General features: G+C 36.6%; 1 protein-coding gene across 9 annotated transcripts in view; it reads left to right on the top strand.

The window, feature by feature from the left end:
• Window positions 1–27,231, top strand: part of PIBF1 (progesterone immunomodulatory binding factor 1) — a 197,848-nt gene that overhangs the window by 48,430 nt on the left and 122,187 nt on the right. For 8 of the 9 annotated variants that reach the window (XR_005376364.1, XR_005376365.1, XR_005376363.1 and 5 more), the window contains exon 10: window positions 15,021–15,119. The exons of the other annotated variant lie outside the window; for it this stretch is intronic. Coding sequence is in view for 5 of the 8 variants with exons in the window: in XM_038569726.1 (XP_038425654.1) it covers window positions 15,021–15,119 (99 nt within the window). In the remaining 3 variants the exon portion in view is untranslated. The remainder of the gene's footprint in view (window positions 1–15,020; window positions 15,120–27,231) is intronic. 9 annotated transcript variants of the gene reach the window in all.

The following is a 27,231-nucleotide window of genomic DNA, read 5'->3' on the forward strand; positions in this document are numbered from 1 at the left end:
TAGAATAATAATATGAAATATTACATATGTCTCATTTATCTGCTGGACCTGACAGGCATTATATTAGATAATCTTGAAGATGATCATTTTTATTCATTTTAATCACTTTTAGATTAGTGTATATTAGGTTCCCTTAGTTGGTGGTTGGTAGTATAAGGGGAAATAAATGCTACTCATTTCATTAGCAGTTATTTTTATATAATATCATTATACTTCATATGATTTTTAAAAGCTTATATTTTAGTGGGAAAATTATTTTGAGGGGATCCCTGGGTGGCTCAGCAGTTTAGCGCCTGCCTTCGGCCCAGGGTGTTATCCCTGGAGTTCTGGGATCGAGTCCTGCATCGGGCTCCCTGCATGGAGCCTACTTCTCCCTCTGCATGTGTCTCTGTCTCTCTCTCTCTCTCTCTCTTTCTCTCTCTGTGTCTTTCATGAATAAATAAATAAAAATCTTTAAAAAATTATTTTCAAATTGACTTAATTGTCATACTAGTTTATTAGGACTGATTTGAGTATATGATATTTTGAAGTTTGTCAGCAAGCAAGACTTTGAATCAGACTTAATTCTGTAATTATCATGGTAACGTGTTAATTCTATTAGAGGCATAGTAGCAAAAAATTTGAAGGTCTTACCCCTCAATTCCAGGGGGAGAATCTCTATTACTGTAGTTGGCCTCTACTGGGGAAAATATGTAAGAACTACATCTGCAGAATTATCCTTTGGGTAGAAAACTAGCAAAGATAACTTAAATCACTGTTAAATTGTTGTTGTTGTTAATTGTTTTAATAAAACATTGAGAGAGAGAGTTTTATGATGATACTGAAATATTTCTGAGCATTTAGAATAACTGGACAACCACATGTGAAAAAATGAAACTGGACTGCTATCTTATACTATACATAAAAATTAACTCAAAATGAATTAAAGACTTGAATGTAAAACCTGAAACCATAAAACTCCTGGAAGAAAACATAGACAGTAAGCTCCTCAACAGTAGTCTTAGCGATGATTTTTTGAATTTGACACCAGAAGTGCAGACAACAAAAGCAAAAATGGCTGTGCAGTTTTCCCAGCACCATTTACTGAAAAGCCATCTTTATTTCTGGGCTTTCTATTCTATTCCATTTATCCATGTGTCTGTTTTTATGCCAGTGCCAATTCTGTTTTGATTACTTTGGCTTTGTAATATGATTTGAAATCAGGGAACACAATGCGCCTTCAGTCTTCTTCTTTCTCAGGATTGCTGTGGTTATTCGGGGACTTTTGTGGTTCCATACAAATTTTAGGACTTTTGTTCTAGTTCTGTAAAAAATGCCATTGGAATTTTTGTAGAGATTTCATTGAATCTGTAGATTGCTTTGGGTAGTATGGACACTTCACTGATCCTTCTAATCCATGATCATAGACTATCTTTCCATTTATTCAGTCTTTATTCTCTTCAGTCAATTAAAGAAAAGAGAAAAGTATTTATTTAAATGTACACTTGATAAGTAATTACAAATTAAATGCCTGTTTAACCATTATCAGAATCAAGTAGTCAATGTCAGCACCACAGAAATGTCCTTGAGACCCTTCCTCCTTCACTTTCTGCTTTTTCTTATACTTTTATTATTTAAATTGCCAGTAAATATGTACCCCTTGAGAAATATAGTTTAGTTTTTCATATTATATTTGTGTCACATAAATGGAATCATGCTGTATATATTCTTTTGTGGCTTTTGTGATTCTTCATATAACCTTATGATTTTAAGACTCTTGCTGTTGTATTTAGCTCTTCATGGTCATAACTAAAGTATGCCATTTTTATGAATTCATCCTTAGCAAGGGCATTAGGACATTAGAGAGACATGCATACAGAGATTAAAGAATGCCAAAGAAATTCTTCCATCTTTTTTAAAATTTTGGTTAGTTCCAGCCCTGTTTTAGGTAAGAAGGACCCTGTACCTTGTGGTTACTTACTTTTAAAGTTCAAAATGCAGACCAAAAAAAGAGTAATAAGCCTGCTATAGACTAAGGTTGATGTTTAAAAAGTTTACATTTGAGTTTTCTAAGGAACATACTCACTTATTGAGCAAATACTTATTGTGATCCACCATATGCCAGATACATGCCATAGATAAAGCAGTGTCCTCTGACTTCACAATGTTGGTTGTTCAATAGACCTAAAGACAATAGAGAAATAGTAGTTATAAGTATGATGATAATGAAGAACATGACAGGAAACACAGGATGAGACCATGTAGAATCAGGGAAGACTTCATGGCAGAAGAAATACCCATGCTATTACCTGCATGACGACTAAGAGTAAGACTGAATTAGGGGAAGGAAGAGAATTAGGAGAATGAATGTTCATCATGGATAAAACCTGGAGATTAGATAATATGAAGCTTTTTGAAGAAACTGAAAATAATTCAGTATGGCTAGAGTGTAGACTGAGAGGCAGAGAGTGCTAAGAGATAAAATAAAATAGGTAGATAGAGGGCCAGATCATGCATTTGGACCATTGTCTAAAACCAGTGGGGAACAACTGAAAGATTTTAAGAGTGTGTGTTAAGTGATCCGATTTTATATAAAAAAAGAGACTGCTAGGGGTGCCTGGGTGGTTCAGTTGGTTAAGTGTCTGACTCCTGATCTTGGCACTGGTCATGATCTCAGGGTTGTAAGATCAAGCCCCAACTCAGGCTCGATGCTTAGTGTGGAGGCTGCCTGAGATTCTCTCTCTCCCATTCCCTCTTGCTCTCCCCAACTCTACATGTATATGCGCTTTCTCTCTTAAGAGAGAGAGAGACTAGACTGCTCTGCAATGTAGAGTGATTAGAGAAGTAGAGTATATGGCTATAGACACAGAAGCCACTTTTTTGAGGTGATTTGTGTTATCAGAATGAGAAATGATGATAAAACTGGATTAGTACCAATAGAGATGGAGAGTAATGGCCCCGACTGGAAACATGTCTAGGAGGTGGAATCAGCAGGATTCAGTGACTAGATTGGATTAGGGAGTGAGAAGATGTTAAGTATGTCATCAGGTTTCTGGATTGGGTAGCCAATGTGGATGGTGATGTAATTTTTTAAACATTAAAAGAAAACAAGGCGTTAATAGGAAAACATGATAAATTTAGTTTTATTTTAAATTTCTGTGTAATAGGCAGATAGAAAAATTCACTGTTTCAGGTTTGAGCCTCAAGAGAAAGTTCTGGACATGAGATAGATCTGTGACATAGGGGATATTATTTGTGTTTTACAAATAAGTAATTTTAGTTCTGTGATTCAATTGTTAGGGTTTTATTGATTGACTTAATAACCTTAAAATTTATGGGATTATTTCTATAATAACATGCATGATTACTTCCAAACAATCCACATAACCACATAAACATTGATATTATCAACATTTTGAGAATTTGATTTTGTAGCTTTTGTCCTTTAAAAAATTCCTTTGAAATACATGGTAGCAGAGATTTAGACAAATTAGCCCTTATTCTCTAGGATGCTTGACACTGGTAGGTTGGGAAGCAGCTGACAGAACCATTTCTGGAAGCAGGGAAACTGAAAGCAGGTTTCCTTTAACCCAGTATTCTTCTGACTCTGTATCTACATCAAATATGGATACCACTAACCAGGAAATTCCTGGGATTGGGGCAGCTGCCCTGGAAGCCCCAGCCAGCCCCTGAAAGCCAAATGACTCCATGGATATTGATACTAGAGTGGGCCTTGCCACCAGATGGTGCCAAACCGCAGCCTAGATCCAAATGGATTTGAATTGCACTGAGACCCCTAGCCAACTAGTTATATAGGCTCACCTTTGTCATTTTATTAACCTCACAGTAATCCAACCTTGCAATTTATGTGACTGAGTCTTTTTGAATCCCTTTTTCTTCATTATGGCAGGATTTAAATGTATTTAGAGCTTATGTCTCACTAGTCTTTTACTAAGTAAAAATAAATTATAAATTGTTTCTTTTGAAATTTCACAATATGAGTTAAACAGATAAAGTACTTACACTTGCATATTTGTACTTAGTCTCCTTACCTCTCCCCCAATAAACATTTTTAGAAGAAATTAAGTGATGAGATGAAAGAAATATGTTATGCCTTTGGCTGGCTTTCTGTACATTGGGGGATATTAAGAAGGTGCCTTTTATTTTTTCCTTTTAGATGTGGAAAAGAAAGCTGGAACTCATGCCATCTGATCTTGGCATCTGCCCTGTAATCATACCAGTAGTTTGTGAAGTTAAGGGGTTGAGAGGAAGGGGAAGAGAGTGGAAGAGATAAAGACTTAAGAAAAGGCAGAGATAAGCAAAAAAAAAAGAACTTGGGTATTTGGGTACATCAAAAATACTGTAGTTGGGATTATAACATGTATGTATGTATGCTTTTCCTCAATCTGTGAGTTACATCTCTTGTCTTCTTCTGTACTTTATATTTGCTTTAAAATCCAGTTTGGAGCTGTGGGAAATAATGAATGAAAGTCACTCTAATGGTGAGATTTGTTATATAAATAACTTCTTGTTTAGTAGGTATTTTGTGACTGAAATGTACAGACCCTCTTACACATTTGGAAGAAAAGCATTATTCCCTGAATAGGAAGTATATTATGAAAGAGATTTGGATCAAGATACTAAACTTAAATTCTGGTGCTGTCACTAAACTAGCTGAGTGAATATATCACTTAATATCCCTGAAGTTTGACTTTTTTTTTATAAGATGAACTAATACTATTTCACAAAGTGGTCTGTAAGATCTAAATGAGATAATGGATATGAAAAATACATTATAAATTATTAAGCTATGTATAAATTGTTTTTTGATACCTTTTTTCTGTATGCAGTGTTTTAAATTTTTTTCTTTTATCGATTTCTTGACAGTGTAAGTGAAATGAGCATTGTATAAAAGTCAACTGAGAGGCATCTGGCTGGCTTAGTCAGAAGAGTATGCGATGCTTGATCTCAGGGTTGTGAGTTCAAACCCTACATTGGATATAGAGATTACTTAAATAAATAAAACTTTTTTAAAAAGCCAACTGATAAGATTATGAAATTGTTAATTGTCATCAAAAGGCACTACTACAATATACATAGTTACTCTTAAGTATTGATCTCCATAGCATTGAACCATTTTTTCTGACACAATATAGACATTGAGGATCTGCATGCCATTTGTTTCAGTCTAAATTTCTATATAAAATCTAACTTACTTGTTCCTAATTAATACTATGAGATAATAAAGAGGAGATAAATTCACCTGATTAAGCTTTTCCAGAAAGTTAAACTACCTTTACCTAAGGTAGTCTTATTATTGTGAACCCAGAAAGAACTATTCTCTTGGTGCTACTGTAAAAAGGCAGAGAATGAGTTTGTTAGAGGTATTTTATTATGCTTTGAAAAAGGCAAAACAGTAGGGAAAAGGAGATTGAAAATACACTTTAAGTGTGACACTACTGCTTTAGTGATTTTATTTTCCCACCATGTCAATAAAAACCATCTTGATCAGAATTTATCATCTTCCAAAGGTACTCAAGAAGAAACCTTAATGACATAAACTTGAAATTTGTATAGAATTTTGCAATGATATTAAACACCTTTCAATCTTCAATCTAAGTTTATATACAAAGATTACTTGAATATACATAATGCATTAGAATAGATGAATTAGAGCTAGTGAATGAGGGCTCCATTCATCATTTTTTTCCATTCATTGTTTCAATAGTGTATGTCCTCATTAGTGCTTAAATAATCTTTTTTTGTTCATGTCTGATTAGGTATCTGTATAATTTTTTGAGTTCTTATATGGAAAAACTTAAAATATTTAACTTTGTCTTTTCAGTTCAGTGATTCTGACAGTATATGGCTCTTTCAATATCTTATCAAATAATTATAAATGAAATTTTGTTAGCTATATTTTATTATTAGCTATATTCTTTACATCTATAGGTGATTACCATATGTGTTCACGGCTTAATTAATAATAATTATTTCAAGGTGTATAGGGTGTTTCAAATATGAAGTGAGCTGAGTTCAGGTTGTACAAGAACTTAAATTTGACTGTTATATAGCTAACAGGGTGGTGAGGCATGTGGTCACATTCAGGACAGGGTCAGATTTTAAAAGCCTCTGGCCCTGACATCAGTGAGGAATTCTTGGAAGTTTTATAGTAACAGAGTAACATGATGTATTCATTTTTTGTAACTGGTTGCAGTGTGAGGAAAATTATAATTGAAGAGGGCTGGGGATCCCTGGGTGGCTCAACAATTTAGTGCCTGCCTTTGGCCCAGGGCGTGGTCCTGGAGTCCCAGGATCGATTCCCACATCAGGCTCCCTGCACGGAGCCTGCTTCTCCCTCTGCCTGTGCCTCTACCTCTCTCTCTCTCTCTCTCTCTCTGTCTCTCATGAATAAATAAATAAAATCTTTAAAAAAATTTTAAAAAAAGAGGACCTGAGACAGAGAGATTGGTTAGGAGACTCTTGCAAAGTTTGAGTGAAAGAAATGGAAGGAGAGAATAAAAGCCAATTTTAAAAAATATTTCGGTGAAAGAATTGGAGCGACCTGACGATAGACAGGAAGTAAACATCAGAAATGACTCCCTTGTCTGTTTTACTAGTGTCAGAGAGATTGGCGATGAGGCAGGGCTGTTAAGTCAGGGTTGCAGACAAGATTTAGAAAGGAAGATAACTATTAATTCCTGATCTTTTACAGATACAGCAGCTCGGACCAAGCCTAAAAGTACTTGTGTAAGATGACGTTGAATACCAGAAATTTTTCTCTACAGCACCTTAGATGTCACTCCCCTTAGCCTTAGGGTGCCAGAAGGGCATTCAGCTGCTTAAGTCCCTCCAGCAGGCTTCTCTGTTTTCTAGGATACTACTCTTCTATATACTGTCTTTTTTTAATACAATACAGGGTCTTAGGAAGCACTAACCTAATTACCATTCTCTAAACAAATACCTTTATAGTTTTTAATGTAGGCTTTCATGTTTATATAACATAGTAACAATAGCTCCTATTTATTGAGTGCCTATTATGCATGAGGTGTACTTGACACTTATGTTGTAACGAGAATTGGGTGGGACATTTTATCAAGTTGTAGGTATTAGTATCCGTGTTTTACAAATGAGGAAATAGACACAAGGTGTGATTTGCCTATGATTATAGACTTTTTAAGTGATGAAACTAGATGCATCTGATTTTACAGTGCAATGCAGATTCTCATGTTACTGGTCAAAGTTATGAAAATTGATAAAAGATTTCTTATCAAAACTGTAAATATGGTGGTAATTCATTTGGGAAAGAAATGTGTTTTTTGTTTCTTTTCTTCCTTTTTTTTTTTTAAGATTTGTTTATGTATCCTAGAGAGAGCTAATGGGGGAGGAGGAGTGACAGAGGGAGAAAATCCCAAGCAAGCTCCCCACTGAGTGTGGAGCCTGATTCCAGGCTCAGTCCAACGACCCATGAGATCACGACCTGAGCAGAAACCAAAAGTCGGACGCCCAACCAACTGAGCCACCTGGGCACCCTAAGAAGTTAGTTTTTTAAGAAAGTTTGCAAGCCCCACTTAATACATCAGGGCTGAATTTGGATCTTTAGAACTTTATAAAAGCATTTATGATTTTGAAAATTAGTAAACAGGGCTTTATTTTTCCATAAAGTGGTCTAATTTTTTTGTCAGAACCTCTCTCTCTATGCTACTCTCCTAAGGCCCAGACTCTCCACTCGTGTAACTCGAGCCTGTCCTCTTTCTCCTCCTCAAGGACACAGCTCTAGCAAATCTCCCCTTTGTCTCCTGTATCGCTGGTTTTCCTTTTCTACCAGATAATTCCCAATTACTGTTACTAACAAACATATCGTTTCTCCCATCTTTAAAAAGCCTCTTTTATTGCTCATTCCCTTTCTAGCACTACTCCCTTTCTTTATTTTCCTTCGTAGCCAAATTCCTGCAGAGTTTTATATATTCATTCTTTACTCTCATTTTTAAAAGCTATTATCAAGCTTTTGCCTCCCTGTACTGCTCCAGCAAAGCTATTCCTATCAAGAGCCCCAGAGATCTTCACGTTGCTGAAAATCTAGTGGCCGTATTCTCAGTTCCTGTCTTACTTGACCTGTCAGCCGTATTTAATATGGTTGATCACTGCTTACTCCTGGAAATACACCTTTTACTGACTTTCAGAATACTATACTTTGACTTTTTCCCTTTCTTACTGGCTGCACCTACTTGCTCCTTTTATTGGTCATCTTCATCTCCTTGTCATCTTTTACAGCTGCCTTCATAGCATTTCATTTGGTTATCTAGTAAACATCTTAAATTTAAGGTGTACAGAAGTCCACTTCTGTTCCTTCAGCCCTACTCTACCCTCAGTCCGACCCAGATCAGTTACAGATAACTGTTCTGCTTGCTCAGATAAAAAACCTTGAAGTCATAAACCTCTTCTCTTTTTTTTCACATTCTGTATTCTGTTCAACAGGTGTTTTCAGTGGTGTCTTCAAAATTTTTGATTCTCTTACATCCCACACATACTACCTTGGTCCAGGCTGCCATTATCTCTCGACTGAATTACTGCAAGATTCTCTTAAGTGGCCCCCCAGCTTCCTTCCTTGCCTTCTCAGGTCTATTCTCAGCTACTCCTCTAATCAACTGAAAAGGCTCCCATACAACCAGTACAAGTTTAAATGACTATAATGTCCTGTGACACTACATGATCTGCACCCAGTTGTCCCATCCTCATTTTACTACTCTGTAGTAAAAATAAAATAGTACCTAGCACACGGCAGGCACTCTATATTTTTGTTACTACTGTTAATTGTCAGTGGAACATACTCAGTTTATCTCAAACTTAATTTGAAACCTTAAAGGTCGATTGATAATATTGAAGTATTTCCATCTTTATGTTAAAAGGAATTGAAAAAAAAAAAAAAAAAGATGTGGAAGGTATGGTAACTGATAAAGAGATTAGGTTCACACAGAAATCTTACCAGTAGACATCCATGAAAGGACCTGTTGGTAGTCCCTCGTTTATTCACACTGCCTCCTGTTCCCTTAACTGATACACATGCTCCTTTATATTTACAGTTTCCACTGCTTATCCCTCTACTCTTGGATCCTTGTTTCCTGACTTTCTCCATGTCTTCAGATGTCACCTCCTTTCTGATGTCTTTCCTAACCACCCTACTTAAAACTGAAATTCCCCATCCTGCCATGCCTGCTACCCATTAGCCCCTTCTTTGCTTTATTCTTCTCCAGAGCACTTAGCACCTACTAGCATACTTTGGTTTCTTTCACACTAGAATGTAATCTCCATGTCAGTAGAGATTTCATCTGTTTTTCAGTGCTGGATTCCTAGGTACCAGTACCTGGTACATAACAACTGCTCAATAAATATTTGTTGAATGAAGGAATTAGTTGGAACTACTTTTGAGAAATCAAGTAACTATTGATTTAGATGAAAACCTATACAAAGATTTATAATGAAGTGAATTTAATAGTCACTCAGTTAACCAACTATCAGATTCACCCAAGTTGCATTTTAATATATTATGGTGTATTTTATCAGCTGCTTTTTAAACCTCAACATGTGGGCAGCCCGGGTGGCTCAGCGGTTTAGCGCCGCCTTTAGCCCAGGGCCTGATCCTGGAGATCCTGGGATCAAGTCCCACGTCAGGCTCCCTGCATGGAGCCTGCTTCTCCCTCTGCCTGTGTGTCTCTGCCTCTCTCTCTCTCTCTCTCTCTCTCTCTCTTTCTGTTTGTGTGTGTCTCGTGAATAAATAAATAAAATCTTAAACCTCAACATGTGAATAGATTTTAAATAAGTTTTTGCATTTTGATGCTTAAATTTTTCATGACTTTTTTTAAACTGTGGTTTGGTTTGATACTTACCTACTCTGGGATAAAGTCTCCACATCTATAAAATGAAAAAACAAATCTCCTTGAGCACCAACTAAAATAAAAGGATTGGAAAATATAGTATGTTCAGTCAACAACAGTAATCTTCAAAAGTTTCTCCTCTGAAAATGCATAGCTTCTCCCAGGAAATCATATTACATAAAATTTCCATTTTGCCTTTTTTGTTATGTCTTATTCATTCACTTTTCAACAACTATGTTAATTAAAGGAACAGTTATTGGTCATTTGATTATAAACAGCAGATAGTCCACTTTAATCCTTGATGTTTATGTCATCTTAAAAACAAAGGCATCAGGTATGGAAATGAGTTGTCCAGGAGAATAATCTGGAGGTAGAAGTAATTAATTCAAACACTTACCCTATAAATAAGCTTGTCATATAAACAGCCTGTTTTAGTCCCTTTTTGTTCCAACTGGAAAAAATGTATTCACTTTTATTAGCCAAAAATATGTTTACATGGAGGCAGAAGGAGAACAGGTTGCTTAGCTGTGCCTACTGTGCTCTTCTGATAACCATAGTTTTTCACTATTTATTCATGGTATTTCAAGTTTTGAGTTATTAGTGATGTTTATTCAGGTTAAGCATGCCCTTGGCATTCCCAAACTCTGATTTGTTCCTATTAGAATTTCAAAGGTTCCTAAGCTTTTTCTCATTCTTCCAACAATTTCTTGCCACTTTTCAGGTATAAATTTAAATTTGGTATATTGGTACTATGAAATTTATCTTCTAGGCAGAGGAAGATACATTCCATGTACAGAAATCTATTGTTATATTCTGTACTGAGGTTTCAGGCTTTGGTTGTGAGCTATTTCTGGATAAACTTGACATACTTGAGGTTATCTCTGCACAGATACATTAGTTTGCCTATTAAATATATCTATTTTATTGTAGTATTAAGATACTTTTAGAGAAATAAAACTCTAGGTTTCTTGTTTGAATGTTATAATTTAAATGACAATATCTCCCAGTTATTTGTCCCCGTAAGTCCTGGTTTATGCCTATTTCATTAGCATGATTATTATTATTTTTAGCATGATTATTAATAGTATCCTCTTTCACTCATAAAAAGGGCTCAAGTTGAAAAATACATTATTTGGACACAAGTTATATACTAGGACACTCTACTTTTGCACTTACTTAGGATTGATCAGATTTCTTTTCCCTTTTCTGCATCTTTCCACCTCCCACAGACAAATACAAGATGGATGGGAGAGATAAGTATGTATGTATGAAGGATGGAGTTTGTAGGAAACAATGTGAAAGAATGATGAAAGGCAGTTTTGAAATCAAAATGTTAGCTTTTTAAAGAATTTTATTTATTTATTTATTTATTTATTTATTTATTTATTTATTTATTTATAACAGAGAGAGAGCGAGCATGAGCAGGGGGAGGAACAGAGGGAGACAGACAAGCCAACTCAGTGTACACCAACATGGGGCTCACTCTCTTGACCCTGAGATCATGACCTGAGCCAAAATCAAGAGTCCGTCACTTAATTGACTGAGCCACCCTGGGACCCCTCAAATGTTAGCTTTTTAAAAGCATTTTTAAGGGTGAAATATCTTAATCTTAGATTTAAATGCTGTCCAGTTGGCCAACTCTGAACATCATTCTCTATTATTATAATTTTTCCGTGTTATTATAAATATATTTGATTATATATTCAACTTGGACTTTTAAAACATTAGCTTGTACATGCTGCAGATAGTCTCTATCAATTTTTCAAGTTTATTCTTTTGAAAAACATTAGAATTCTTGCTCTTCCATAATTTTATGTTGTTACATTTTCTAATGCATTTAACATTTAAAAATGGATTTTAAAAAGTTTGGGTTTCGTCTGTGGCCAGAATAATCCATCTGGTGTTTTATCAAACCACTCTAGTCTGAAGGAGCATGGACTGTAAAAACAATTGTATGCATGATGTAGTCACAATTCTTTCAAGGCTTATTTTTGATTTAACATTTGTTCTATGAGATGACCATATAAATCTTATAATGACAGAATGTCTCAAGGAGAAAACTGAAACAAAGGGAATCTTAAGAAAAGCAGCATAGTTTGATGAGGAGCAGGGACTCTAGAACCAGATGGTTTAGGCTCCGTAGCTAGTAAGTACTTGTGGCCTTAGATAAATACTTAACTTCTCTGTGTTTGACTCTTCTTCTTTGTAAAATGGAGATAACATTCAATTATGGATAACCCCTACTTTGTGGGGTTGTTGTGAACATTAAATGGACTATTATATACACAATGCCTAAAATAGTTCCTAACATACAGCAGGCACTCTATATGTTTGTTACTACTGTTAATTTTCAGTAGAATATATTCAGTTTATCTCATACTTAATTTGAAACCTTAAAGGCCAATTGATAATATTAAAGGAAGTATTTCCATCTTTATGTTAAAAGGAATTGAAAAAAAAAAAAAAAAAGATGTGGAAGGTAAGGTAACTGATAAAGAGATTAGGTTCACACAGAAATTTTACCAGTAGACATCCATGAAAGGACCTGTTGGTAGAAGCCTCAACCTCTAGCACTTCCTTCGATTCTTTTTTTTCTTTTTTTGAATTGCCTTTACTTATTTGCCCTTTGAGGTCCAGCTTATATATCTTCCCTTCATTCACTCAGCTTTTTTCCTCCGATTAAAAAATAATCAACTCTTCTCCTTTGTGACCTTGGAATTTTGCTTATGCCTTAATATAAATGTAAATTCTAGTTAGCTGGATGATACAGATTGTAGCATGGTGAATGCATTAGAACCTTCTAATCATATCTCCACTCACAAGCCCTACTGTTAGCTTATTCTGGGTTTCATTTCATTCTCTATGACTTACTTTTATTTCTAATGCCCATTATTCCAAGAAAGGAAATACAGTTAGGGACTGAAGTTTCTCTACCTACAAAGTAAGCATTGATTGATAGTACTATAATTGCAGTCTACTTGGAATTTTGCTATTGAAATAACTTACAGAATAATGAAGCTAACTTTGAAAAACAAAAACCAGTTTGTGGTGATTTACTGACTGAAATGTATAGACCATCTAGGAATGAAAAATATATAAGTGTTTAATAGGCTTAAATAATTTAATTCTGTATATAAAGGTACATTTTCATGTTTCATTTAGTTTGATGATAGAATATTTTTGAAGCCCCTTGCAATCAGGATGATGTCAGAAAATAATGACATGACATTTTGTGATACCTATTTTAAAATGAACTTCCGCTTAGATAATAGTATACAAAAGCTGTTTTCTTTTTAATAAGTTATGTGTACTATAGTTCTTTTAAACTTCTATTTATTGTTTCATAAACAAATTGATGAATCTCCATTGGTATGTTTATAAATTTTAGCTTTATTATTAGCATCACAGTGTAAAAGATGACATTTCATACTGACACAGCAAGTAAGCATTTCTATCCAATAGTTACTACATAGATTTATTTAAATGATGTGGGTTTTCATGACTTTCTACTGACATTCTCCATGAATAATAAACACAAAACTCTAATACCCAATCCATTCTTTATGGGAGATACAGTGATATGATGTTAAAAAAAAAACCACTTGCTTTGCAGTTAGACAGTTGAGCTCAAATTATGGCTTTAACACAGGCTGTGACTTTGAACTAGGTACTTAAGTTCTTCAACTCAGTTTACTCCACTATAAAACAGGGATTTGTAGGAATTAAGTAAGCAAAATCACTTATGTTACACTTTACATTCATTTACAACTATGTTAGAGAAGAGGATTTTTTAAAAAATTTAAGTGGCTCTCAAAAAAAAAGAAAAACAAAACAAAAAGGGATGCCTGGAAGACTCAGTAGTTGGGCGTCTGCCTTCAGCTCAGGGCATGATCCTGGAGTCCCAAGATCGAGTCCCACATCAGGCTCCCTGCATGGAGCCTGCTTCTCTCTTTGCCTATGTCTCTGCCCCTCTCTCTGTGTGTCTGTCATGAATAAATAAAATTAAGTGGCTCTGAAAGAAGCTTCCTGTTGGTATTTTTCTTTTTTAAAGATTTTATCTATTTATTCATGAGAGATACACAGAGGCAGAGACATAGGCAGAGGGAGAAGCAAGCTTTTGACTGGGAGCCCTATACGGGACTCGATCCCAGGACCCCAGGATTTTGACCCGAGCCAAAGGCTGACGCTCAACCACTGAGCCACCCAAGCACCCCTGTTGGTATTTTTCTTGATCCAGACTTCCATCTTGATTAAAAAACACGAGATTTGGTCTTTAAAGGCTCATGACTTGCTGTGTCACCCTTGTTACTTTTTGCCTTTTGGACATTACCCTTAACTGTCACTAAATGTATCTTTTTCTCAGTTTCAGTCCCTGGTACCATCAGTAGTGTAAGTGGATGACTTATCTAATACTCTGGTTTCATACTTTCTTTAGTCTTCTATGAATATTGACCTTTATCTCATCTCTCCTTCACTTAGCTACTTTACTGGTCACACCTTAGATCTTGGTATCAACTAAAACAATGTCACTGAAAGTACTCTTCAGCCTCCACAACATCATTCTTTAACAACAATCTCTAGTCTTCCATCCCACTTGTACACTACTTACATTTATATATTTGTCATCTTATCAGGACTTCATGTCCTTTGTCCAAACCTGTCAGCCTTCTGAGTTCTCTTCTCTTCCATCCCTCTCTCAGTGAGATCCCAAGGGCCATCATTTCATCTTGCTCATATCCCAAACTTTGTGCCCATTATGACACTTGGGATCTTTATATTACATTTTTCATTTAAAATGTTTTAGAGAACATTTATTACCTTCTCAAGACCTCTTTTCTTGTGGATACTAGTGTGAGTAATCCTACCTACCTCACTAGATTATGGTAAAGGTTAAACAAGTTACCTTCAACCTACCTTCAACCCATGTGGAGATAAGTTATAGAGAAGGATAATGTGACATTTAGAGATAGACCATGTTTGCACCTACATTACTGTGCTGCTACAGAAAATACCAAGCCAGGTAAATTTATATAATACACACCTTGGATCACCAACCTCCAGTGTGTTCTTAAGATTATCAGATAGTCCAACTCTAAGCAAGCACATACATGAAACTTTAGAAGATGCTTTGTATTTGGAACAATTGGATATATGTTTAAATTTTAGACATCTCCGAGAAGCAAGGGACAATGCTATGGCTGAAAAGGACCGAGCAGTGATGGCTGAAAAGGATGCTTTAGAAAAACATGATCAGCTCTTAGAGAGGTAAGCATTCTGAAAATCTGTAAATGTTAAATGTTAAAAACTCTTTCTTGATTTTTGTTCTTGTACCTTAGAAAAAAAATATTTTTAATAGAAGTATATTTATTTCAACTGAACTACAGTTTACATGAATTATTTTTGTAATATATATTACTGTATATACTCAAGATACAGCACAGTGCAGTCACCCTACAGTTTCCTTATGCCCCTTTTATCCATCTCAACCACTAACCCTCAAGAAGCAAACACTTTTTCATTTCTGTCACCATAGCATAGTTTTGCCCTTACTGGATTGAAAAACAGAACTGTACAGCATATACTTTTTTGTGTCTAGCTTCTTTCATTCAGCATTATATATATTCATCCATTTTGTTGTATACGTAGTTCATTCCTTACTGTTGCTGGGTATGAATATACCACTGTTTGTGCATTCATTCACCTGTCAGTGGACATTTAGGTTGTTTCCATTTTGAAGCTATCATGAATGAAGCTGCTGTGAACTTTTTTATAAAGTCTTTTTTGGGCATACGTTTTTTTTATTTGGACAATTTTCTTCAGAAGTGGAATTGCTAATCATAAAGTAGAAGGAGTTTTACTTTAAAAGAACCTACTGAACTTAAGTCCAAAGTGTTAATACCATTATATGCTCCACAGTTCATTTCTTAAAAATCTTTATGTTCTGGCTCATGTGTGTTGGAAGATGGAAAAGAGAGAAAATGATTTATCTTTTATTTCTCAATAGAAAACTATGTTTATTTTTAGTAGCCTAGTTAATAGGAAAATCACTGATGAGTATTAACGTAAATACCATTGCCTCATTGAACACCCTAGATTTTCAGTGACTTGACTACATACAGAATAAACAGAATGGTTACTTTTTTTCTTTTAACTTTTATTTTGAGAATAATTTCAGACAGAAAAGTTACTAAGCTAGTACATCAAGTTTCCATACACCTTTCACATACTGATAAACTTTGAAAAAAAGTCAGTGGAGCTTTTATTTGTTAAATGAAGATTTAAAGATTCATTTATAATTTAAGTAGTACATGACACTAAAAATTCAGGTAAGTTTTCATATAATTAACCTATTACAGAAATCTTTTAAAATGGCTCAAATCATTATACTTCTGAATTCATATCAACTTTATAAACTTGGTACATTAATATATTAGAGAAATCTCTTCTGTAATGTGAAAGTATATCTAAATCCAAACATTTTAATATAAAATAAAATTTATAAATGAGCTGTTTTAATTGGAATGCTGTTTATAACCTACTTTAAAATATTTATTATGTATAACTTTTCCATTCATAAAACTATGGTGTACACAAAAGATTTATTTGGCTTTTTGTTGATGTTTTTAAATGTGAGGTATTTAGGAATGGCTCTGGAATAATATTTATGGAGAAACCAATAAACTAAAAGAAAGCATAAGATTTTAGCTAATAAATCAGAACTTATATTTGGACAGAATTTCATAACTTACTAGCTTTGGTATGTTTTTGTGAATTCGGAGAAAAGAGAATAGTAAATCTGACCTTAAAATTGACTATTTCATATTTATACTCAACCCTCTTATGTCCTAAACTCTAGCACTCTAAAATCCTTCTTATCTTGTCCATACACTAGCAACTGGTATTTATCGTAAAGGCCATGGGATGCTTTAGTACTTAAAGATATTATTGGAATTAGTGAGAATGATTGATTTAATGTTTGTATGACATGCGGAACAGTGTCTTTCACGTAAATACTAATGTATAAATGTTTGTTACTACTATTATAAAATAATTTGTTCAATTCTATTTACTAACTGAATTTTTGCTATTTAAAAGTTGATCTTTTGAAATCATTTTCCCCTAGAATTTTGAATAGACTGGAACAGCTCATTTTTTTCATTGAGATTTAATTGATATGCAATATTACATTAATTTCAGGTGTGTAACATAGTGATTCAGTATTTATGTACATTACAAAATGATCGCTGCAATAAGTCTAGTTACCTTCTGTCACCATGTAAAGATTTTAAAATGTTATTGACTATTTTCCTTATGCTGTGCATTTCATCCCCATGTGTTATTTATTTTATAACTCATGACTGTACCTCTTAATCCCCCTCACCTCTTTCCTCTATCCCTCCACCTTCCCTCTGCTCTAGCAGCCATCAATGTATTTGAGTCTATTTCTGTTTTATTGTTTGTTTTCCTTCTTAGATTCCACACGTAATTGAAATCATAAGATATTTGCCTATTTCTGTCTGATTTATTTCACTTACCATAATACCTCTGGGTCTATCCATGTTGTAAATGGCAAGATTTCATTCTTTTTTTAGAATTAAAAAAGGGCAAGGAGGGGTGTGTGTATGTGTTTATCTACACACCTACATACATTTACACACACACAAATACATACATACCACATCTTCCTTATTCATTCATCTATCTATGGACACTTGGTTTGCTTCCAAATTTGGCTATTGTAAGTGATGCTGTGATGAACATAGGAGTGCCTGTATCTTTTCAAGTTAGTCTTTTTGCTTTCTATAGATAAATAACCAGAAGTGTAATTGCTGGGTCATATGGTAGTTCTATTTTTAGTTTTTTAAAGGAACCTCCATACTATTTTCCATAGTTGCTATATCAATTTACATTCCCACCAACAGTGAACAAGAGTTCCCTTTTCTCTACATCCTCACCAACATTTATTATTTCTTATCTTTTCAATAATAGCCATTCTTACAGCTGTTAGGTAATACCTCTTTGTGGTTTTGATTTGCATTTCCCTGATAATTAGTAATGTTGAACATTTTTTCATGTGCCTGTTGGCCATCTGTATGTCTTTAGAGAAATGTCTATTCAAGTCCTCTGCCTATTCTTTAATCAGATTGTTTCCTTAATATTGAGTTGTATGAGTTTTTTATAGAGAGAGATATTAACCTTTAATTATATATATCATTTGCAAATACCTGCTTCTGTTCAGTATGTTGCCTTTTGGTTTTGTTTATCATTTTCTTTACTGTGAAAAAACTTTTTAGCTTGATGTAGCCCCATTTGTTTATTTTTGCTGTTGCTCTTGTCTGAAGGGACAGATTCAAAATAATATTGCTAAGATCAGTGTCAAAGAACTTACTGCCTGTGTTTTCTTCTAGGAGTTACGGTTTCAGGTCTTACCTTTAGGACTTTAATCTCTTTTGAGTTTATTTTTGTGTATGGTGTAAGAAAGAAGTCCAGTTTCATTCTTTTTGCATGTGGCTTTCCAGTTTTTCCAAAACCATTTACGAAGAGATTCTTTTTTTCTATTATATATCCTTGACTTCTTTGTCATAGATTAATTGACCATATAAGCATGGATTTATTTCTAGGCTCTCTAGTCTGTTCTGTTGATCTATGTATCTGGTTTTGTGCCAGTCCAATACTGTTTGATTACCGTGAGCTTATAGTATAGTTTGAAATATTGTTGTGATTCCTCCATCTTTGTTCTTTCTCGGGATTGCTTTGAGTGGGTAGGTATTCAGGATCTTTTGTGGTTCCATACAAATTTTAGTATTTTTTGTTCTGAAAAAAGTCCTTGATATTTTGATAGGGATTGAATTGAATCTATAAATTGCTTTAGGTAATATAGGACATTTTACATATTAGTTCTTCCAGTTCATACACATTGTATATCTTCCCACATACTTGTTTCCAGTTTCTTTCATCAATGTGTTACAGTTTTCAGAGTACAGGTGTTTAACCCCTTGTTTAAATTTATTCCTAGATATTTTATTATTTTTGATGCAATTGTAAATAAGATTATTTTCTTAATTTCTCCTTCTGATAGTTTATTCCTAGTGTACAGAAATGCAACAAATTTATGCATATTGTTGCATCCTGCAAGTTTACTGAATTCATTTATTAGTTCTAATAGTTTGGTCGAGTCTTTAGGGTTTTCTGTATATACTGTCATGTCATCTGCAAATAGTGACAGTTTTACTTCTTCCTTTCCAATTTGGATGCCTTTTCTTTTTCAGTCTAATTGCCATAACTAGGACTTCTAGTACTATGTTGGATAAAAGTCATGAGAATGAACATTCTTGTCTTGATCTTAGAGAAAATGCTTTTAGCTTTTCACCATTGAGTATATTAGCTATGGGTTTGTCATATATGGTCTTTATTATATTGAGGTACGTTACTACTATACTCTGTTAAGAGTTTTTATCATAAATAGATGTTGAATTTTGTCGAATGCTTTTTCTGCATCTATCAAGATGATCATATGATTTTTATTCTTCATTTTGTTGATATGGTTTATCACACTGATTACTTTGTGTATGTCAAACCATCTTTGTATCCCTGGAATAAATCCTTCTTGCTTGTGGTATATATGATCCTTTTAATGTGTTGCTGAATTTGATTTGCTTATATTTTGTTGAGGATTTTTACATATGTGTTCCTCGGGGATATTGACCTTTAATTTTCTTCTTTTGTGTTATCTTTGTCTGGTTTTGGTATCAGGGTAATGCTGTCGTCATAGAATGAGTTTGGGAGCATCCCTTCTTTTATTTCCTGGAATAATTTGAGAAGGATAGGTATTAACTCTTTTAAATGTTTGGTAGAATTTACCTAAGGTGCCATCTGGCTCTGGACTTTTGTTAGGAGATTGTGTGTGTGTGTGTGTGTGTGTGTGTGTGTGTGTGTTTAATTACTAATTCAATTTCATTACTAGTAAGTAGTCTATTCAGATTTCCTATTTCTTCATGATTTAATCATGGAAATTGTACATTTTTAGCAATTTATCCATTTCTTCTGGGTTGTCCAATTTGTTAGTATATAATTTATTGTTCATAGTAATCTCTAGTGATCCTTTGTATTTCTGTGGTATTGGTTGTAATTTCTCTTTCATTTTTTTATTTACTTGAGCCCTTTCTCTCTTTCTTGATGAGCCTACCAAAAGGTTTGTCCATTTTGTTTATCTTTTAAAAGAACTGGCTCTTAATTTCATTGATTTGGGGGAGGGGGTCTCTTGCATTTATTTTCACTCTGATTTTTATTATTTACTTCCTTCTTGAACTGTGGGCTTCATTTATTCTTATTTTTCTAGCATATTTAAATATAGAGTATTTAAGATTTTTGTTGTTTCTTGAGGTAAACCTATATTGATATGACTTCCCTCTTAGAACTGCTTTTGCTGTATCCTATAGGTTTTGGAACATTGCTTTTCCATTTTCATTTGTCTCAAGGTATTTTTTAACTTTTCTTTGATTTTTTTTGGTTGACCCTTTGGTTCTTTAATAGCATGTGTTTAGTTTCCACGTGTTTGTGTTTTTTTCTGGTTTTCTTCCTTAAATGATTTCTAGTTTTGTAAATCCATCTGGTCTAGTGTATTGTCTAAAGCTAGTATATCCTTGCTGATTTACTATATGGGTTATCTATTCATTGATAGATAGTATTAAAATCCTCCACTATTATGTGTTGTCAATTTCTCCCTTTCTGTCTGTTAATATTTATATTTAGGCACTTCCTGTATAGGGTACATGTTTATAAATATTATATCCCCTTGTTAGATTGACCCTTCTATTTTTGTGTGATTCTCTTCTTTGTCTTTTGTTACAATTTGCTTTAAAGTCCATTTTGTCTAATAGAAGTATTGCTATTCAGCTTTTGTTTCCATTTGTATGGAGTATTTTTTTCTGTCCATTCACTTTCAGTCTTATGTATCTTTAAATCTGAAGTGAGTCTCATATAGGCAGCATATAGGTGAGTCTTTTTTTTTTTAATTTATTTTTTATTGGTGTTCAATTTACTAACATACAGAATAACCCCCAGTGCCCGTCACCCATTCACTCCCACCCCCCGCCCTCCTCCCCTTCTACCACCCCTAGTTCGTTTCCCAGAGTTAGCAGTCTTTACGTTCTGTCTCCCTTTCTGATATTTCCCACACATTTCTTCTCCCTTCCCTTATATTCCCTTTCACTATTATTTATATTCCCCAAATGAATGAGAACATATAATGTTTGTCCTTCTCCGACTGGCTTACTTCACTCAGCATAATACCCTCCAGTTCCATCCACGTTGAAGCAAATGGTGGGTATTTGTCATTTCTAATAGCTGAGTAATATTCCATTGTATACATAAACCACATCTTCTTTATCCATTCATCTTTCGTTGGACACCGAGGCTCCTTCCACAGTTTGGCTATCGTGGCCATTGCTGCTATAAACATCGGGGTGCAGGTGTCCCAGCGTTTCATTGCATTTGTATCTTTGGGGTAAATCTCCAACAGTGCAATTGCTGGGTCGTAGGGCAGGTATATTTTTAACTGTTTGAGGAACCTCCACACAGTTTTCCAGAGTGGCTGCACCAGTTCACATTCCCACCAACAGTGTATGAGGGTTCCCTTTTCTCCGCATCCTCTCCAACATTTGTTGTTTCCTGCCTTGTTAATTTTCCCCATTCTCACTGGTGTGAGGTGGTATCTCATTGTGGTTTTGATTTGTATTTCCCTGATGGCAAGTGATGCAGAGCATTTTCTCATGTGCATGTTGGCCATGTCTATGTCTTCCTCTGTGAGATTTCTCTTCATGTCTTTTGCCCATTTCATGATTGGATTGTTTGTTTCTTTGGTGTTGAGTTTGATAAGTTCTTTATAGATCTTGGAAACTAGCCCTTTATCTGATATGTCATTTGCAAATATCTTCTCCCATTCTGTAGGTTGTCTTTGAGTTTTGTTGACTGTATCCTTTGCTGTGCAAAAGCTTCTTATCTTGATGAAGTCCCAATAGTTCATTTTTGCTTTTGTTTCTTTTGCCTTCGTGGATGTATCTTGCAAGAAGTTACTATGGCCGAGTTCAAAAAGGGTGTTGCCTGTGTTCTTCTCTAGGATTTTGATGGAGTCTTGTCTCACATTTAGATCTTTCATCCATTTTGAGTTTATCTTTGTGTATGGTGAAAGAGAGTGGTCTAGTTTCATTCTTCTGCATGTGGATGTCCAATTTTCCCAGCACCATTTATTGAAGAGACTGTCTTTTTTCCAATGGATAGTCTTTCCTCCTTTATCGAATATTAGTTGCCCATAAAGTTCAGGGTCCACTTCTGGATTCTCTATTCTGTTCCACTGATCTATGTGTCTGTTTTTGTGCCAGTACCACACTGTCTTGATGACCACAGCTTTGTAGTACAACCTGAAATCTGGCATTGTGATGCCCCCAGATATGGTTTTCTTTTTTAAAATTCCCCTGGCTATTCGGGGTCTTTTCTGATTCCACACAAATCTTAAAATAATTTGTTCTAACTCTCTGAAGAAAGTCCATGGTATTTTGATAGGGATTGCATTAAACGTGTATATTGCCCTGGGTAACATTGACATTTTCACAATATTAATTCTGCCAATCCATGAGCATGGAATATTTTTCCATCTCTTTGTGTCTTCCTCAATTTCTTTCAGAAGTGTTCTATAGTTTTTAGGGTATAGATCCTTTACATCTTTGGTTAGGTTTATTCCTAGGTATCTTATGCTTTTGGGTGCAATTGTAAATGGGATTGACTCCTTAATTTCTCTTTCTTCAGTCTCATTGTTAGTGTATAGAAATGCTACTGACTTCTGGGCATTGATTTTATATCCTGCCACGCTACCGAATTGCTGTATGAGTTCTAGCAATCTTGGGGTGGAGACTTTTGGGTTTTCTATGTAGAGTATCATGTCATCGGCGAAGAGGGAGAGTTTGACTTCTTCTTTGCCAATTTGAATGCCTTTAATGTCTTTTTGTTGTCTGATTGCTGAGGCTAGGACTTCCAGTACTATGTTGAACAGCAGTGGTGAGAGTGGACATCCCTGTCTTGTTCCTGATCTTAGGGGAAAGGCTCCCAGTGCTTCCCCATTGAGAATGATATTTGCTGTGGGCTTTTCATAGATGGCTTTTAAGATGTCGAGGAATGTTCCCTCTATCCCTACACTCTGAAGAGTTTTGATCAGGAATGGATGCTGTATTTTGTCAAATGCTTTCTCTGCATCCAATGAGAGGATCATATGGTTCTTGGTTTTTCTCTTGCTGATATGATGAATCACATTGATTGTTTTACGGGTGTTGAACCAGCCTTGTGTCCCAGGGATAAATCCTACTTGGTCATGGTGAATAATTTTTTTAATGTACTGTTGGATCCTATTGGCCAGTATCTTGTTGAGAATTTTTGCATCCATGTTCATCAGGGCTATTGGTCTGTAATTGTCCTTTTTGGTGGGGTCTTTGTCTGGTTTTGGAATTAAGGTGATGCTGGCCTCATAGAACGAATTTGGAAGTACTCCATCTCTTTCTATCTTTCCAAACAGCTTTAGGAGAATAGGTATGGTTTCTTCTTTAAACGTTTGATAAAATTCCCCTGGGAAACCATCTGGCCCTGGACTCTTGTGTCTTGGGAGGTTTTTGATGACTGCTTCAATTTCCTCCCTGGTTATTGGCCTGTTAAGGTTTTCTATTTCTTCCAGTTTTGGTAGTTTGTGGCTTTCCAGGAATGCGTCCATTTCTTCTAGATTGCCTAATTTATTGGCGTATAGCTGTTCATAATATGTTTTTAAAATCGTTTGTATTTCCTTGGTGTTGGTAGTGACCTCTCCTTTCTCATTCATGATTTTATTAATTTGAGTCTTCTCTCTCTTCTTTTTAATAAGGCTGGCTAATGGTTTATCTATCTTATTAATTCTTTCAAAGAACCAACTCCTGGTTTTGTTGATCTGTTCCACAGTTCTTCTGGTCTCGATTTCGTTGAGTTCTGCTCGAATCTTTATTAACTCCCTTCTTCTCTTGGGTGTAGGATCTATTTGCTGTTTTTTCTCTAGCTCCTTTATGTGTAAGGTTAGCTTTTGTATTTGAGTTCTTTCCAGTTTTTGAATGGATGCTTGTATTGCGATGTATTTCCCCCTTAGGACTGCTTTTGCTGCATCCCAAAGATTTTGAACGGTTGTATCTTCATTCTCATTAGTTTCCATGAATCTTTTTAATTCTTCCTTAATTTCCTGGTTGACCCTTTTATCTTTTAGCAGGATGGTCCTTAACCTCCACGTGTTTGAGGTCCTTCCAAACTTCTTGTTGTGATTTAGTTCTAATTTCAAGGCATTATGGTCTGAGAATATGCAGGGGACGATCCCAATCTTTTGGTATCGGTTCAGACCCGATTTGTGACCCAATATGTGGTCTATTCTGGAGAAAGTCCCATGTGCGCTTGAGAAGAATGTGTATTCAGTTGAGTTTGGATGTAAAGTTCTGTAGATATCTGTGAAATCCATCTGGTCCAGTGTATCATTTAAAGCTCTCGTTTCTTTGGAGATGTTGTGCTTAGAAGACCTATCGAGTATAGAAAGAGCTAGATTGAAGTCACCAAGTATAAGTGTATTATTATCTAAGTATTTCTTCACTTTGGTTAATAATTGATTGATATATTTGGCAGCTCCCACATTCGGGGCATATATATTGAGGATTGTTAAGTCCTCTTGTTGAATAGATCCTTGAAGTATGATATAGTGTCCCTCTTCATCTCTCACTACAGTCTTTGGGGTAAATTTTAGTTTATCTGATATAAGGATGGCTACCCCTGCTTTCTTTTGAGGACCATTCGAATGGTAAATGGTTCTCCAACCTTTTATTTTCAGGCTGGAGGTGTCCTTCTGTCTAAAATGAGTCTCTTGTAGACAGCAAATAGATGGGTCCTGCTTTTTTATCCAGTCTGAAACCCTGCGCCTTTTGATGGGGTCATTAAGCCCGTTCACATACAGAGTTACTATTGAGAGATATGAGTTTAGTGTCATCATGATATCTATTCAGTCCTTGTTTTTGTGGACTGTTCCACTGAACTTCTTCTTAAAGGGGAATTTTAAACCAGAGCTGGTTTGGAGGTCACATATTCTTTTAGTTGCAGCCTGTCTTGGAAGTTCTTTATCTCTCCTTCCATTTTGAATGAGAGCCTTGCTGGATAAAGTATTCTTGGTTGCATGTTCTTCTCATTTAGGACCCTGAATATATCCTGCCAGCCCTTTCTGGCCTGCCAGGTCTCTGTGGAGAGGTCTGCTGTTACCCTAATACTCCTCCCCATAAAAGTCAGGGATTTCTTGTCTCTTGCTGCTTTAAGGATCTTCTCCTTATCTTTGGAATTTGCAAGCTTCACAATTAAATGTCGAGGTGTTGAACGGTTTTTATTGATTTTAGGGGGGGATCTCTCTATTTCCTGGATCTGAATGCCTGTTTCCCTTCCCAGATTAGGAAAGTTTTCAGCTAGAATTTGTTCAAATACATATTCTGGCCCTCTGTCCCTTTCGGCGCCCTCGGGAACCCCAATTAAACGTAGGTTTTTCTTCCTCAGGCTGTCGTTTATTTCCCTTAATCTATCTTCATGGTCTTTTAATTGTTTGTCTCTTTTTTCCTCAGTTTCCCTCTTTGCTATCAACTTGTCTTCTAGGTCACTCACTCGTTCTTCCACCTCGTTAACCCTCGTCGTTAGGACTTCTAGTTTGGATTGCATCTCATTCAATTGATTTTTAATTTCTGCCTGATTAGCTCTAAATTCTGCAGTCATGAAGTCTCTTGAGTCCTTTATACTTTTTTCTAGAGCCACCAGTAGCTGTATAATAGTGCTTCTGAATTGGCTTTCTGACATTGAATTGTAATCCAGATTTTGTAACTCTGTGGGAGAGAGGACTGTTTCTGATTCTTTCTTTTGAGGTGAGGTTTTCCTTCTAGTCATTTTGCTCAGTGCAGAGTGGCCAAAAGCAAGTTGTATTGGGAAAAAGAGAAAAAGAGAGGAGAGAAAGAAGGAAAGAAAAGAGAAAGAGAAAAAAAGGGAAGAAAAAAAAGAAAAAAAAAGAAGAAAAAGAGAAAGAAAAAGAAAGGAGAAAAAAGGGGGTGGGGGAAGGAAACAAATCAAAAAGCAAAAAAAAAAAAAAAAAAAAAAAAAAAGAACCACGGGGGAGTATCTTCTGATTCTGTGTACTTTAAGTCCCTTGGCTTCTCCTGGAAGTTGTCAGTCTAGCTGGTCTTCTGGGGGAGGGGCCTGTTGTGCTGATTTTCAGGTGTTAGCAGTTGGGGGAGCTGCTGTGCCCCTGCCTGGTGCAGGGCTCAGTGGGGGTTGTTTACCCCGTGAGGCCACAGGAGGAACAGCCCCAGTGGCGGGGCCAGGTCTGGAAACCTGGATTCCTGGAGGCTCTGGGGCGGGGCCGCTGATGTGCTCAGCTGGGGCAGGAGCGTCCTCGCTGTCCTGGGCCCTCCCGGCCTCTGCCTGTCCCGGGGGAGGCGGGATCCTGGGCTGTGTCCCGGCGCCCTGTGCTCCGGAGCCTGCGCTGGTGGATTCGCGCTCCCGGGCCGCGCAACCCCCTCCGCGGAGCCGCCGCCCGAGCCCCTCCGAGCTGCTGCTGGAACCGCGCAGCCCCCTCCGCACGGAGCCTCTTCCTCCGCCCGAGCCCCCCCGAGCTGCTCCCGGGGCCGTGCAGCCCCCTCCGCGGAGCCGCCGCCCGGGCCCCTCCGAGCTGCTCCTGGAACCGCGCAGCCCCCTCCGCACGGAGCCTCTTCCTCTGCCCGAGCCCCTCCGAGCTGCTCCCGGGGCCGCGCAGCCCCCTCCGCGGAGCCGCCGCCCGGGCCCCTCCGAGCTGCTCCGGGTCCCGGGTCCCGCCGGGTCCCGCCGTGCGTGCTGCAGCCCTTAGGGAGCTCGGCGCACTCTCCTGGGCGCGCAGTTGCTCTGTTACTGTCCCCGGGAGCCCGAGGGCATCCCCGCCCTCCTGGGTCCTGCTCCAGCTCCCCGCGAGCCCCTTTCCGCCCGGGAAGGTCGGTGCAGCTCCTGCTCCTCCGGGACGGGGCTCTCCTGTCCTGGGGACACTCGCCCCGGCCTCAGCCCGGCTCCTCGCGGGGCCCCTCCCCCTTGGAGGCCTTTGTTTCTTTATTTCTTTTTCCCCGTCTTCCTACCTTGATAGATGCGCGAACTCTTCTCCCTGTAGCGTTCCAGCTGGTCTCTCTTTAAATCTCAGGCCGAATTCGTAGATTTTCAGGATGATTGGAAGGTTTTCTAGGTAATTTGGTGGAGACAGGTGATTTGGGGACCCTACTCTTCCGCCGTCTTGCTCCTCCCCCCCCCATAGGTGAGTCTTGATGGGGTTTTTTTA

Source organism: Canis lupus, chromosome 22 (genome assembly GCF_011100685.1).
Source record: "Canis lupus familiaris isolate Mischka breed German Shepherd chromosome 22, alternate assembly UU_Cfam_GSD_1.0, whole genome shotgun sequence".
Classification (NCBI taxonomy): Eukaryota; Metazoa; Chordata; class Mammalia; order Carnivora; family Canidae; genus Canis; species Canis lupus.